This window comes from Chelmon rostratus, chromosome 4 (assembly GCF_017976325.1).
Source record: "Chelmon rostratus isolate fCheRos1 chromosome 4, fCheRos1.pri, whole genome shotgun sequence".
Taxonomy (NCBI): Eukaryota; Metazoa; Chordata; class Actinopteri; order Chaetodontiformes; family Chaetodontidae; genus Chelmon; species Chelmon rostratus.
Window position 1 is genome coordinate 1,441,477 of NC_055661.1, and position 13,273 is coordinate 1,454,749.

Consider the following 13,273-nt stretch of genomic DNA (forward strand, 5'->3'; position numbering starts at 1 on the left):
TGTCCTCCCCGTGTTTTTAACCTTTCTAAAAAAAAAAGAAAAAAAAAAGAGGGTGGCTGTAACATTGACGCTGCCAATTTGATGCTTGTTACATTCCCCTTTCCCCTCCTCCAGTACAGCAGGTGGCAGTATGTAGATCATTAGCTGTAGCATCTGAGTCATTCTTTCAAATAGCACCCGCCAATAAAATAATAATAAGAAGAGGGATGAACATGAGAGATAGTACCTGTCAAAGAGGCTAAAAGTTTGTGCAGGTTTCTCACTAAAGTGGGAGGAGGCTGAGTCAATGAAGAGCAACATCAGGGAGCGTCAGGCTTTATGTTCCCACACAGAGCAACACATCTGCCAAGTATACGAACCCACAAGGCACAGACACATGCTCCACCAGTGACGGTATTTATACTATCTCTGCCATGCATTTTCAGAATCACCAAAGATGTATTACCACTTGTCTCACTTCCCAGCAGCTTCTCTCAAAATCACAACTGAAGCATAATGTGGAGGTGATTTGTTCACATCCTTCAAATAAAACATAAATAAACTAAGTGCTGGATGTTCACAGTGTTTCACTTTCAACCAGGTGTCTGATTCTGACCACCTGACTGTAGTCTCTGAATGTAGGAACAAGTCAGCTCAATCCCTGCTGCTCTGATATGTTAAAGCAAGCTGTTGCCTGGTGGTGATTTTAAGATTCACTGTGTGTAGCCTTGTCTAAATATAAGAGGGCTGTGGACAGTGGTGAGGGTGATGGTGGGACAGCCCGGGGGCCGGGTGCTGGAAAATGTCTTGTATTTTAAATCCCAGTGTTGACAGGTGTGATTTTACACCTGACACAGCACTCTTTAGAATCACATTTTCTTTTGCTGTTGCCTCGGTGCTTGAACGTAGTAGTTGAGTCGCACGCTCAGTGAAATCAAGCCTGACCGACATTTGGAAAAAACACATAATTAATGTTACTCTGGTGATTACATTTTCGGAGCCTGACACTTAGAGACTGCAATTACACAGTCCTATGAGCTACACAGCCTGTCTGCTGCTACTGTTAGTGTGCTCTAATAGCTGGAGCACACACAAAAGGCTGGTTCAGAGCGGGAGGTTGTGCTCCCTTGTTCGGGTGAAAGTCAGTGACAAAGCTCTGTATAAAAGCAAATCTCTACTTACATTTGGAAAATGGATGACAGCTGTAAAACCTCCAATCTCTCTTTGAAATACACCTATGTGTAAATTAATACTGCAAATGACAATTTCACCTAAGTCTAAAAGCACAACACACAGCACTTCATGTGTATGTGCTTGAGTGACCTAAATGCAACAACAAACTCATGAGAGCCAAGTGAAGCTACAGATTAATGAAACATCCATAGACTGTCAGTCCACTTCAGTCACTAGTCTGGCTTCCACTTCACAGCCAATTTCATGTATAATACTAAAAGCTTTCCATCCACCTCTTTACATGCACATCATGAGTTGGTTCATAGAGAATACTAAATGGAAAAGCATCAAAAATTGCCAAACAAGACAAAACATTTTTTGGTAAAAAAGTTATTTGCTCCATCTTAGACACACAATCTACCACTATGTACCTCCACCTGAAGTCGTCCTGGGGGCTAAAGGCACTGCTACCCAATTTTCACATCGGCTGTCAACAGCACAAATAATACTGGTAAAATGATTGTAGGTCAAAGGGATTTAATTATCACTAAGTCTTGCAGCCTGGGTGTACCAGCTAATAATGGGCCACACTTACGAGAAATGTCTGTGGTTGAAAATCTCACAGCGTGTCTACACAACAAGTGTCTCAGTCGAGTTTTTCAGTCGTCTGATGGAACAGATACGTTCCTTTTGAACAATCCAGCTGCATGTGAACCTGATTTTACTGTTCTGTTTTCTTCCAGGTTGAGTGATTGGATCACGATGTGTCTTCAGTGATGTGATCACAGGTATAAACGACCACTGTGCCAGATCTCACCAGCGTAGCCGGAGGCCTGAAGCTGCTGCAGTAAGGGGCTTCAACAGTGACTTTCAATATTGACATCAAAAATAAAAACTGGCATTGTAAACAAAAACCCGAACTGAAAAAGGAAACGCTGGCATGGAAACAGGCCCTGGCACTGAACAATGTTCCACTGAAAAATAAAACTTTCATTTTATGCTGATATTTTTTGTTATCTTTTGAATTTTTCATGTCTTCTCCAGCGTCACAGGTTTTCAGTTTGAACTTTCTGACCTGTCCTCGTCCTACGGGAGTCTTGCTTCTGTCGGCTTAAAAGAACACGGTCTGCCCCTCCAGTGCAAGAGCTTCCCCTATGTTGTTGTGATGGCCATCCCACACAGCTCTAATAATGTCTTCTGTATGTAGCGACATACTTCTGACACATTACACTGGGCTAAAACGACTAAAACTAAATCTATAAAAAACTAAACTAAACTCTGACAACTAAAAGTAAAACAATATGACATCTAAAGGGCACAACTACATTAAAAAAAACAATGCTCGAAAATTGAAAACTATCATAACTCCAACTATTTTAAGCTTCACTCTGCCATTGTTTTTCCATAGAGGACACAAAGTTGTCCTCTTGTGTTATCTTGTGTTTGACTTCCTGTGTTTTCACACCTTTGTAACTGTTCACCTGTCCCTCATTTGTCTCGACTGTTCCCTCATTACTCCTTCCTCCCCGGTGTCCTGAGGCCTGGGTTTTCCTTCAGTCTGTGCCAGTTTGTGTTTGCCTTTTTTGGATTGGTTTGCCTATTTGGATGTATTTCTTTGGATTTGCCCTTTGCCTGCTTCACCCTACCTGTAAGCCGTTTGTTATTACCTTTTCTTTCAGAAATAGCTTGAAATGCACCAGCTCTAATTTGATAGTCTATATTTGGGTCTAACCCCTTGCTTCACTGTTTTCCCCATATGCATAAACATGATGGGGTCTGGTGGAGGTGTGCTGGAACAAGCGCTAACATTAGTTAATGTCAGTTATCAAAACTAACATTAAGTTATATTTGAAAAAACAACAGAGAAAAAAACACATACAACATCCAAAAAAATCAATAAAATGAAGCAATTTCAGTGGAACATTTTTCAGTGTCAGTATTACTTTTTCAATTAGTGTTTCAGTCCAGTGTTTCTTTTTATCCGTTCCGGTAATTTATTTTTGATGCCAAGACTTAAAGTCACTGTTCTAGCCCAGTATTGCTTCGCTCTGCTAAAACAACCCTCAAATCTCATTCTAAATTGCACAAACAGACACAAATTTATTTTTAGAGTTGTTGGGTTATTTATTGTTTTTTAGTTCAGATATACCTGAGGTCCACCGCCCTCACAGACAGAGAAAAGCAGCGCCAACAAAGTGCCGTGGTGCTTTTACCCTACTTGTTTATCCAATTTGTTTGTTTATTCAAAGCTGATATGATTTTATTCAGCTAATTATTTGTTAACAAACATAAGTATTAGGTTAGAAATAAAATGAAACACCGACATTCACTTGGAGGTGGAGTATTCACTCCACCCCCCTCCATTAGCCGGCTGATGTGCCCTTGAGCAAGGCACTTAACCCCCCAATATGCTCCCCGGGCGCCTGATGCGGCAGCCCACTGCTCCTGTGTGTCTCACTGCATGTTGCATGTGCATGTGCATGTGTGTGTTTCAGTAAATCAGTGATGGGTGAAATGCAGAGAATAATTTCCCAGTTTGGGATTAATAGAGTGAATAAAATTAAAATTAAACTAAAACTAAATGGTAAACAGCCTGAAAAGTGTTGTCTGCTGTCACATCAGTCACAGTGGGCTGAAGATGGCCACAGACAAACAGGATCACAGTCAGGACGGTCGACATGGAGGAGAACATTTCACTACAATGCTGCTGAATGCTCACCTCACCTCTGCTGTTTAACTCAGGTAAACTTGGTAGGTTTGTTTCTACAGCTGGGGAGTTCATAGGAGAGGGAGGGATGGGTCGTACACACACACACACACACACACACACAGGACTCAACTACTAGAGCCCTGTGTTAAAGTGCAGCATGACTTGCTCGTGGTGTCCATGTATCACTGATGATGGGTGACATCACCAACACTGTCCAGTTACTGACTACCTGTCAGTCCATCTGTTTACTCCTCTTGGTTCACTTGTAACAAGTCTTTTAAACATCAAACGAACAAGAACTAAAAGCACCAATGGATCTTTTGGTTTTCTTTTCATCTAGGACAAAAAACAGAACTAAATTGAACACGAAGGCTGCAGTACTTACTGGACTGAGCGGTCCTGGCCTCAACAGGTTGAGTAAAGACTCCTAAGCCCATGTCGGATCTTGCTGCCAGGCAAAACATGTAGAGTGTATCTGGCTTCAGACCATCAACTGCATAGGAGCCTGCTGGGTCAAACGTGACATGATGCTGTGGAGAGATGAAAACCATGAGATCATGAAGGTCACAGTACACACACGTACACACACACTAACGCAAATGATCAGTTACAGAATATAATAAGTATTAAATATGGAGGAGGTGAGCCCTGACATTAAACAGCTAAATCCCCATAAAAGAAAAGGTGACAGCTGTTAAGCTTGATGATGTTTGTACCGTTAGCAACCAGGTTAGGCTACCATGCCATTTTTAGCATGTCCGCTGCTAGCTCAGAAGTTGTTGTTGTTTCCCAAAGATTTTGAAAACAGTAGCATGCAGATAACAGAGAAGTGACAAGAATGAAGCCTGAAACTGGTGGCCAATGGCAGGCTTGCACCCACTCATCTGCTGAGTCAGACTAAACAAAATCAACATAATCAACTAACTACAATATTCACATGCTTCCCCGGATTAAATCTTTTTCATTCAGAAAGAGCTGATTCAGGTGTAGTTTCCAGTCACGACTTGGATGTAGGCAGATAGGCCATCCAATCATTCCATTTGGCCCAAATGAAAGTGCGATCAATTAAAGCTGGAATCATTTAAAGCTATTCTAGCTTTAACTGATTCCTGCAGGGACGCCAGGGTTGCCATGGCAGCGGATAACAGGGAATAAAGGCAGCTAGAAAGGTTTTAAATGTAGTCTGAAACTGTATATTCCAAACAACGAATGTGGTAGGTGTTAATAAAATAATTTATAAAAAGAAATGTATTAACACAAACATGCAAATCAGCTGTAGAACATGTCATATACATACAGCACAAAATACACACACATACTGCGTCTGCATACACATTGTACAGGCATCAACACAAAGGCTTTGAATTATACAAATAATGAAACGTACACAAACATATTAAGAGCAAAGTCCATCCCATCAAACTACCTCACTGGAAGGTAAGTGTTTTAAGGTGGTATTTACCTTGTCTGTGGGGTTGCTGGCCTCCCAGTAGAGCAGTTCAAAGCTAATAATGGGGTCCTGGACAGGCCAAAGCCATGAGAGCATGATGCGTGAGTCTAGCTCGGCCTCTGCCTCAAAACCAGATGGCTGAGCTGGAACTGCAGGCAGAAGCAAAGAGATGAAGTCATGAAAAGAAAGGAACAGAGACAGTGAAGGGTATATTCAAAGGTGGAAACACAAAGCAAAGGCGTCAGGAGGTGAAGTGGGAGGCCAGGCATAGAGAAGCCAGATATTAGGTGAAATGCTGCTGTGAATACTCGCTGATATTCAGAAGAGCAAACAAGGGATGTCATCACCTTAAAATCCTCTGAGGCGACGTCAGTAAACTAAGAATTAAATTTACTAACAGGTGTTTCTTGTCCATGACTGCCAGGAATTCACTGAGGCGTGTTCTGCTAATATGGCAGGCCACAGCCTCTCCAAACACCATTGTTACAGCCACACTGTGATATCACACCGTATTTTCTGGCTGGTTAAAGCTTGCTCTTGGCTTTACTACTTGCAAGCATGTATTTCCGTTATCGAACAGTAAAATCCTAATTATAGTGAACTACGGAGCTGAGGTAAGGCAACAAAGCAGCAACTGTCACAGCTGATCTGTGAATGGCTTAAACTCCTGTCAATCAAGCAAAAACACACTGTACCTTTTTTAAGTAACTGTTTTATAAAAGCTTATCTCAAAGCTGCATTGTTTTTATACTGGAGATGTCCTCCAAACATGTTTCAAGACACATAAAAATACTCCAAATCAAAACTTGATGGTTTTTCCACATTTTCTCACATTAAAAAAAAAACAGCAGGGCCATACCAAGTACAGACACTAGCTGGTAAACGTAATTGGGCATTTAGCAGTTAAAGAGCCAGATATTTATCTCAGGAGTTGGTGAAAACCAGAACAGAGCAAATTGGAGAGTAATTACTTCATCAGATGGACACAAACATGAATGCAAATGTTGCTCCTTGCCTGTGGAGGTGTGAATAGGCAACTGTTGCTAACCTGTCTGGCATATCACCTGTGTTGGATTTTTAGCTTGTTCCACGGCCCCCAGGTAGCTGAAAAAATAAGTTGCAGCTTTAAAGCCCCTCTACACTCCCAGTACACTGACAGGTGTCTTCACTTTTGTCTGACTGGGCTCTTCTCAGGGCAGCATGGGTGTATGCAGACTGTGCTAAGCTGACATCTCTCCCTTCTACATTTACTTCAGTTGACCTGTGGGAAAACCTAAACCTACACCTACACTTTTATTTGCATTTTATGTTCTGCAGCCTTATATATTCTCTGCATACGGTTGCCAAACTTCCAACCTGAGCTGGAGTCGGATTGGTCACCTCATTCATTTTGAATTCGTTTGCATCCCGTTACTAAAACACAGCTCGGTGATATGATGTAGTGGACAGCCACGTACTCGACGGCTGATGATTTGATACAGTAATGGCAGTGATGTGCTGATAAAACAGTGGACAGAAACACTTTATTTTTGTCTGTCTGGAAGGGTGTTGAATTCCACATAAGTGGGTCCTGAATTTGGGTTTCTTTTCTTCAATTGCAGCCCTGCTGATGTCCTGTTCCTTCCAGCCCGGCACAGTAAGCTGAGAACATTGTGAAATAGGCTCTCTTTGAATGAAATACTATTATTATTCCTCTGCATCCATGCAGCCACTTTGTCCTTGAGGATCAAGAGTGTGAAACCTTCATATTACACCCACACACACCCACACATACTATATATTCTCCTGAGTATCCTTGTACAGTAAATTACCTACTGTGTTCATCTCAGCTGGTGAATATTTGACAGACTAATGTTTCACATGACAGCTCTGTTTTTCTGCTACATTTATCTCACTCATGCTGCTGCATGTTCTCGCATGTATGCATTTAACATTTAACACAAGTACATGTGTAGCTTGATGCAAACAGCCAGGTTTCAATTTAAATTACACCACTCTCTAAATGCATAATAATTATTGAAGTCATGGAGGTGTAATTCAGCGGTGCTACATGTAGCAGTGTGGATGACAGTTTGTTTTTTATGGTGTTAGTGTTTCTAACAGCCACAGCACCAGAGTGGCAAAGTAATCCAGGGCATTTACATGAAGCTATTTGTTGTGGTATACTGCTTTTGCAATTGGTGTGCTATAAAATCTACAATGACTTTGGAATGTAACTGCCAATTAAAATTCAATTGCTTTCTTAGATCCTTTTATAGCTGTCTTACTATGATCCATAATGTACAATTTTGAAGCTGTGAGTAGCCCTTCAGTTTCCTTTGAGCATTGCATAGTTGGACATTGTATGTGTCCACAGCACAGTCAGGAAGCACTCTGAATACACATACTGACTGTAACATATACTTAGGTCATTTTTTAAGTGTGAATATACTACATTACACTACATACTCCAAATCTTGGAATTGCTCATTTTACTTAAGTAAAGGATCTGAATAATTCTTCCATCACTGTGTGGCACTGCTTCTGTTGGCACAGCTTAAAATGCAATGTGACTGTAACAACTTTCTTGTGCTATTGCTTTGCAGTGACATAGCGAGCATGTTCTCACCTCCCTGCTGAGTCTTGATCTGCAGAACATCAGAGGGAGGCCCGTCTCCCACAGATGTGAAGCCCAGCACCCTCAGGCTGTAGGTGATGTCTGTGGTGAGGCCTGAGATGGTAGTGAGCTGGCTGTCATCTGTGTTGTGTATCTGCCAGGCGCTGAGCGGGGCATCGTGGTCGGCGCTGTAGTAGACTCGGTATCCTCGGATTTGGCCATTGGACTCCTCTGGAGGCTCCCACTGGACCAGCATGGTGCTGGAGCTCAACATGCGCGCCTGGACGTGAATAGGAGGTGATGAGGGTGCTTGTTCGCTTGTACGGGTGTCCACAGTAATGCTGGGAGGACCTCGGCCGACATTGTTGACAGCCATGACACGAAACTCATATTCGGAGAAGGGGCTGAGGCCGCCAATGCTGTATCGGGTTGTGGCCACTCCATCCACTTCCTGGAAGCCATTTTCAGACAGTTTGGCACGGTACTGGATGATATAGTAGGACACCGGCTCTGGGTTGCCAGAGTCCCAGGTCAGGGTTACGCTGGTGGCTGTGGTTTCTGTCACAATGAGGGAGGTGGGCTGCTTGGGCAGAGCTGTTAGAGAATGGAGACATACAAGAGAGTCAGGAAAACAAGTCTGGCAGGAGGAACTCCCACTGTAGCCTGGATACATGGAGCTCTTCAACACTCAGTCAACTGTTAATTATCACTCACGGGCCTGTCTCTGTGCTCTCCTCGTCTGACAGGCCAAGCACGCTGAGAACATGTATTATGTTGCCAGTCAGAGGGGTGCATGTAAATCCATCTATAGTGTACCAAACCATGGCTGAAAATGATCATGTGTGCATATATCTACTATCCTCAAAAAGTATAGCAAACTAACTATTTATCAATTTGATATGGAGCCCAAACTTTCTTCCTTCTGTTCTGACAATGTTCCCCAAGTCTGAGGATCGTTTTTCCAGCAGGACAGTGCTCCATGCCACACAGCCACGTCAATCAAGGTGTGGATGAAGGAACATCAGATCAAGACCCCGTCATGGCCAGCCCAATCCCCAGACCTGAACCCCATTGAAAACCTCTGGAATGTGATCAAGGGGAAGATGGATGGTCTCAAGCCATTAAGCAAAGCTGAGCTGCTTGATTTTTTGTGCCAGGAGTGGCATAAAGTCACCCTACAGTAATGTGAAAGACTGGTGGAGAGCATGCCAAGACGCATGAAAGCTGAGATTGAAAATCAGGGTTATTCCACCAATTATTTGTTCCTGAATCTTCCTAAATTTAAACATCAGTAATGTGTTGTTTAAAAATGAATATGAACTTGTTTTCTTTGCAGTATTTGAGGTCTGAAAACACTGCATCTTTTTGTCTTTTTCTGCAAATAAATGCTCTAAATGACAATATTTTTATTTGTAATTTGGGAGAAATACACACACACACACACACACACACACACACACACACTCGTATAGGAACTCCTCTTCCTCTTCCTCTTTTCTATTCCTTTCACAATCTAATTTTCATTTTAATACTTAACCTACCAAGCAGTGCTTAAGCTGCCAATTTAATTCTAACCTTAATGTCTCATTGATCAAAAGTTAAGAATGAACTTCTTCTAGTTTGTATAAATGAATTACAGTATGAATTAAGGAATCTGACAGCACAATTTAGTAATTTGTGTGCACAAATGAATCATTCAGGAGCATGAAATACTAATCTCTGGAGAAGATTTACTTTGATTTATTGATTTCTGCACACAAATTTGTCGCCGTCTGATTTCAGTGGGACGTCTGTAATAAAAAGTTGTAGAACTGTGTATGCATTTTCAAATAAGGTCCAACAAGGCAGCGTTTCTCTTCCGTCCATTCACACTGTATACATAACACTGTCCACCCTGCAGTGTCACTGTGTGGACATGGATTTTTAATCAGTTCACTTTAACACCTTCTCTGCAATAGTACAACAAGATAAGACAATCAAATGTGGACTCTTAAGTATCAGGCCTCTGTCATTCAAAGCTGTATTAATTCATTATTTAATATCAGTTTATAGTATTGATTTATTTTGTCTTACTAAAGCCTGGCTGTCTCATGAAATGTTAACCTAAATGAAGCTGCTCCCCCCAGTCATATCAATACTGACCCCGAGGCACTGGCCCAGAATTCAATGAAATTCATTCAAAAGCCTTTCACACCAAACCTGGAAAACACTACAGCCAATTTTAGTTGTTATAGTGTACTGAGCTGCTGGTCCATATTCTGAACTCTTATCTGGATTATCTGAGTTTTAATTAAGTTTAGTTCTTAAAACAGACAAAGTAATTCTTGTGGGTGATTTTAATAATAATGTGGACATCAATAATGATAGCCTTAGAACTGTGTTTATCTCATTCTTAAATTCTATTCTGCTTCTGACAGCTTCTGTCAGCATGTACATGAATCCCCTCACCTCACTTACCATACTCTATGTTCTGGCATATGGCTTGTAAATTGAACATTTCTGTCTTCACAGAATCTTCTTTTATCGGACCATCCTTTAAAAACTTCTGAATTCTTGTTACCTGAGGACACCCCATTAGGCAATAATTCACTGAATGTCTGTCTGATAGTGCTGTAGCTAAATTAAAGGGAGAGATTCAATTGGCAATATAATTGCCCTGTCTCAACAGAGAGAGAGGACTCCTATACAAACTTTAGTCCCTCCCAAATTGATCACTTGTTGATAGTGCTGCAGGCTCACTGTGTTTGACTCTATTGCCTTTCTAAAAAGGAAGATAATAAACAGAGGATGTTAGCTCCATGGTGTACACCCCAAACCTGCAATTTTAAGTAAACATTTCTGTCATATATATGTATGTATATAAGAAAAAAAAAAGAAAGAAATTATTCAGTAATATTTTTTCTGCTTTCACTTTCAACATTATACAGATGTGCCACCCTCCACTGAAGCTAGCGCTCAGAGAGTGTTTCTGACCTTTGACAGTGATCTGGGCTGTAGTCTCAATCATGCCTAGGGAGGATATGGCCACACAGGTGTAGTTGGCAGACTGCCGGATGTTGGTCAGCTCCAGGACGTTGCGGCCAATTGGCATCTCGTCCTCCCGGGTCAGCTCCACTTCGCCGCTCATCCACTTGACATAAGGCATGGGAGCACCAACTGCAACGCAGGTCAGGTTGACGCTGCCACCGGGCATCACCTCGTGATTGTTGGGAGGGATGGAGAAACGGGGAGGCACACGACGAACTGCAGGGGTAAAGAGAGGGAGTGTGAGAGGACACAGAGGAGGAGGAGATGTGGGGGATCACTGGACCACTGGGCTGACTTCATGTTTGACTGGCCTGGGTCGTGCTGTGCAACAGTCTGCGTGAACTTTTCAGAGCTGAAGAGCCTAAATAACATTAGTTTTGGCCTGGTAGAATTTTACTGTCCCATCATAACCTAACTCTGTTTTAGAGTGTTTCACTGAGAGAGGGTGTGTTTTTCACAGCCAGTTCACAGCCAATTCATAGGCAGGTGTTTTGTCCTGTTACTTAAATACTGCTCATTACAACTAGGTTCAGTTGAGATTTTTAGTCCTTCGGCTTCATCATAATGCAGAGAATCTCATCAATGTTATTCTTCATTGATATTTAGCATTTGGGCTCTCATTTCTAACCTTTTCGTATGCTCAAAACAAAGCTTGAAAGAGTCATATACCACCTCACATGCAAAAGTTGTGATCTATAAAAACAAACTTGACAGGTTTGATGTGTGCGCACTTGTATGCAAACTCTGATCCATACATACCCAAACATTTTGGCCGGACTGTATGCATATAGCCTTAAGAAATTCACAACAGAGCATCAGTTGTTTTTAATGATATCTATTAATACTGTGCATATCGCCTATTGGACGATTGGAGGGAACCTTGTTTTAATCAAACTGAATGCCTTTTCATAAAGCTTGTTGATCGATGGTATTTTTGTCCTTGTTAATGCCCACACTGGTTTGGTCATATTGTGAACATTTCCCACTTGGGAATAGCTGCATAAGTTGATAAAATGCATAAAAAATGTTCTATTTAGCTACCACACTTACCAGCATTTCATCTCTGACAACTTTGGAGCACTCGTTCAATTCCTCATCAATTTTTGTAAATAATAATCAAAATCTACACAGCTGATTTGTTGATGTCCAGGTTATTTTTGGCATACTGCAGATTTGCTTTTTTTGCATACTGTTATGGAGAGCTTGTACAGTCAGTGGTCCAGTAAACAGGCTGACTTTTATTTTATTTTTCATCTTTTTTGCACATGTACACTTTCAGTATGGATCCTATGCACTGATTTGGAATTGAGACCCTCAGTGTTTCAGACAGTGTTATTACCACTGTTTTAATCCAATGCTCAACTGGTCTTTTGGTCTACGAAACAAAACTCAGAGAGTTTTTTATTTATTTATACATATTATTTTTTTATTTTTATTATTTTTGTTTAATTGTTAATTAAATGGCAGTTCCAGTCGTCTGCATGATTTGACCCATAATCCTACCTCCAAGCAGGCCAGTGGATTTATTCATTAAAAATCAATTTGTAAAGACTTGTAATGCATCATCAGTGAGCATGTCTTATATTGACTTTGTGAAAACTAACATTGCTAACAATAGAAACATGTCAAGCCAATCTGCTTTAATCACTGGATTACCACCCAAAAATAATGTAGCTCTCACTACAGTAGGCATTATGTTCACTGTCATGGATAACCTCATGTAAGTCTGTAAGTCTGAAGTCTCTGCAAGTAGATTTTGATAATGAATTGCAATGAATGGAAAACAAAAAAAAATCTTGTTCTATGATGGCAAGCTTTATGCCCCACTTCAAAATGTTCAGATATAGTGATTTGTTAACACTTCCTATGAAGAGCACATCTATTGTGTGTTATGAGGACATTCATAATTCATAAATAATTATAATGCAGTCATAATGCTTTATGACTACACCCATTAACACACATAATGCTTTTTGATGCAGAATATCAACTTCAAATTTCTTATGGATGTTCTTGACTAGTTATAAACTGCAGATTGACTGATGGGGTTTATAATACATTATGGCTGCCAATACTGACTAACACACACCTCAACAATCAACTGTAGGAAGGATAGTATGCTCTAATAATCAATACAATAGCATATGTTAAATGAAGTGAAATACATCTATAACAATTTGTGCTTCATCATAATGTTTCATTGTTATTGGTGGATAGGTAAAGTGTAATGCATTTTACTGTTGTGCTGCATAGTGGTGCACAACTGTCTAGTTTCTGAAATAAAGCACAAAAAAGCAAATGCATGCATATCTGTCCACTAGTACAGGGATGCATATGT

The 13,273-nt window shown here is 40.9% G+C and overlaps 1 protein-coding gene across 8 annotated transcripts in view; it reads right to left on the bottom strand.

Annotated features, from left to right (window-relative positions):
- ptprfa (protein tyrosine phosphatase receptor type Fa) overlaps positions 1-13,273 on the bottom strand; it is a 324,162-nt gene that overhangs the window by 106,168 nt on the left and 204,721 nt on the right. For all 8 annotated transcript variants that reach the window (XM_041935252.1, XM_041935258.1, XM_041935257.1 and 5 more), the window contains exons 7-10: positions 10,882-11,151; positions 7,921-8,502; positions 5,325-5,461; positions 4,248-4,392 (exon numbers count right to left, since the gene is read on the bottom strand). In XM_041935252.1, coding sequence (XP_041791186.1) covers positions 4,248-4,392; positions 5,325-5,461; positions 7,921-8,502; positions 10,882-11,151 — 1,134 coding nt within the window. The remainder of the gene's footprint in view (positions 1-4,247; positions 4,393-5,324; positions 5,462-7,920; positions 8,503-10,881; positions 11,152-13,273) is intronic.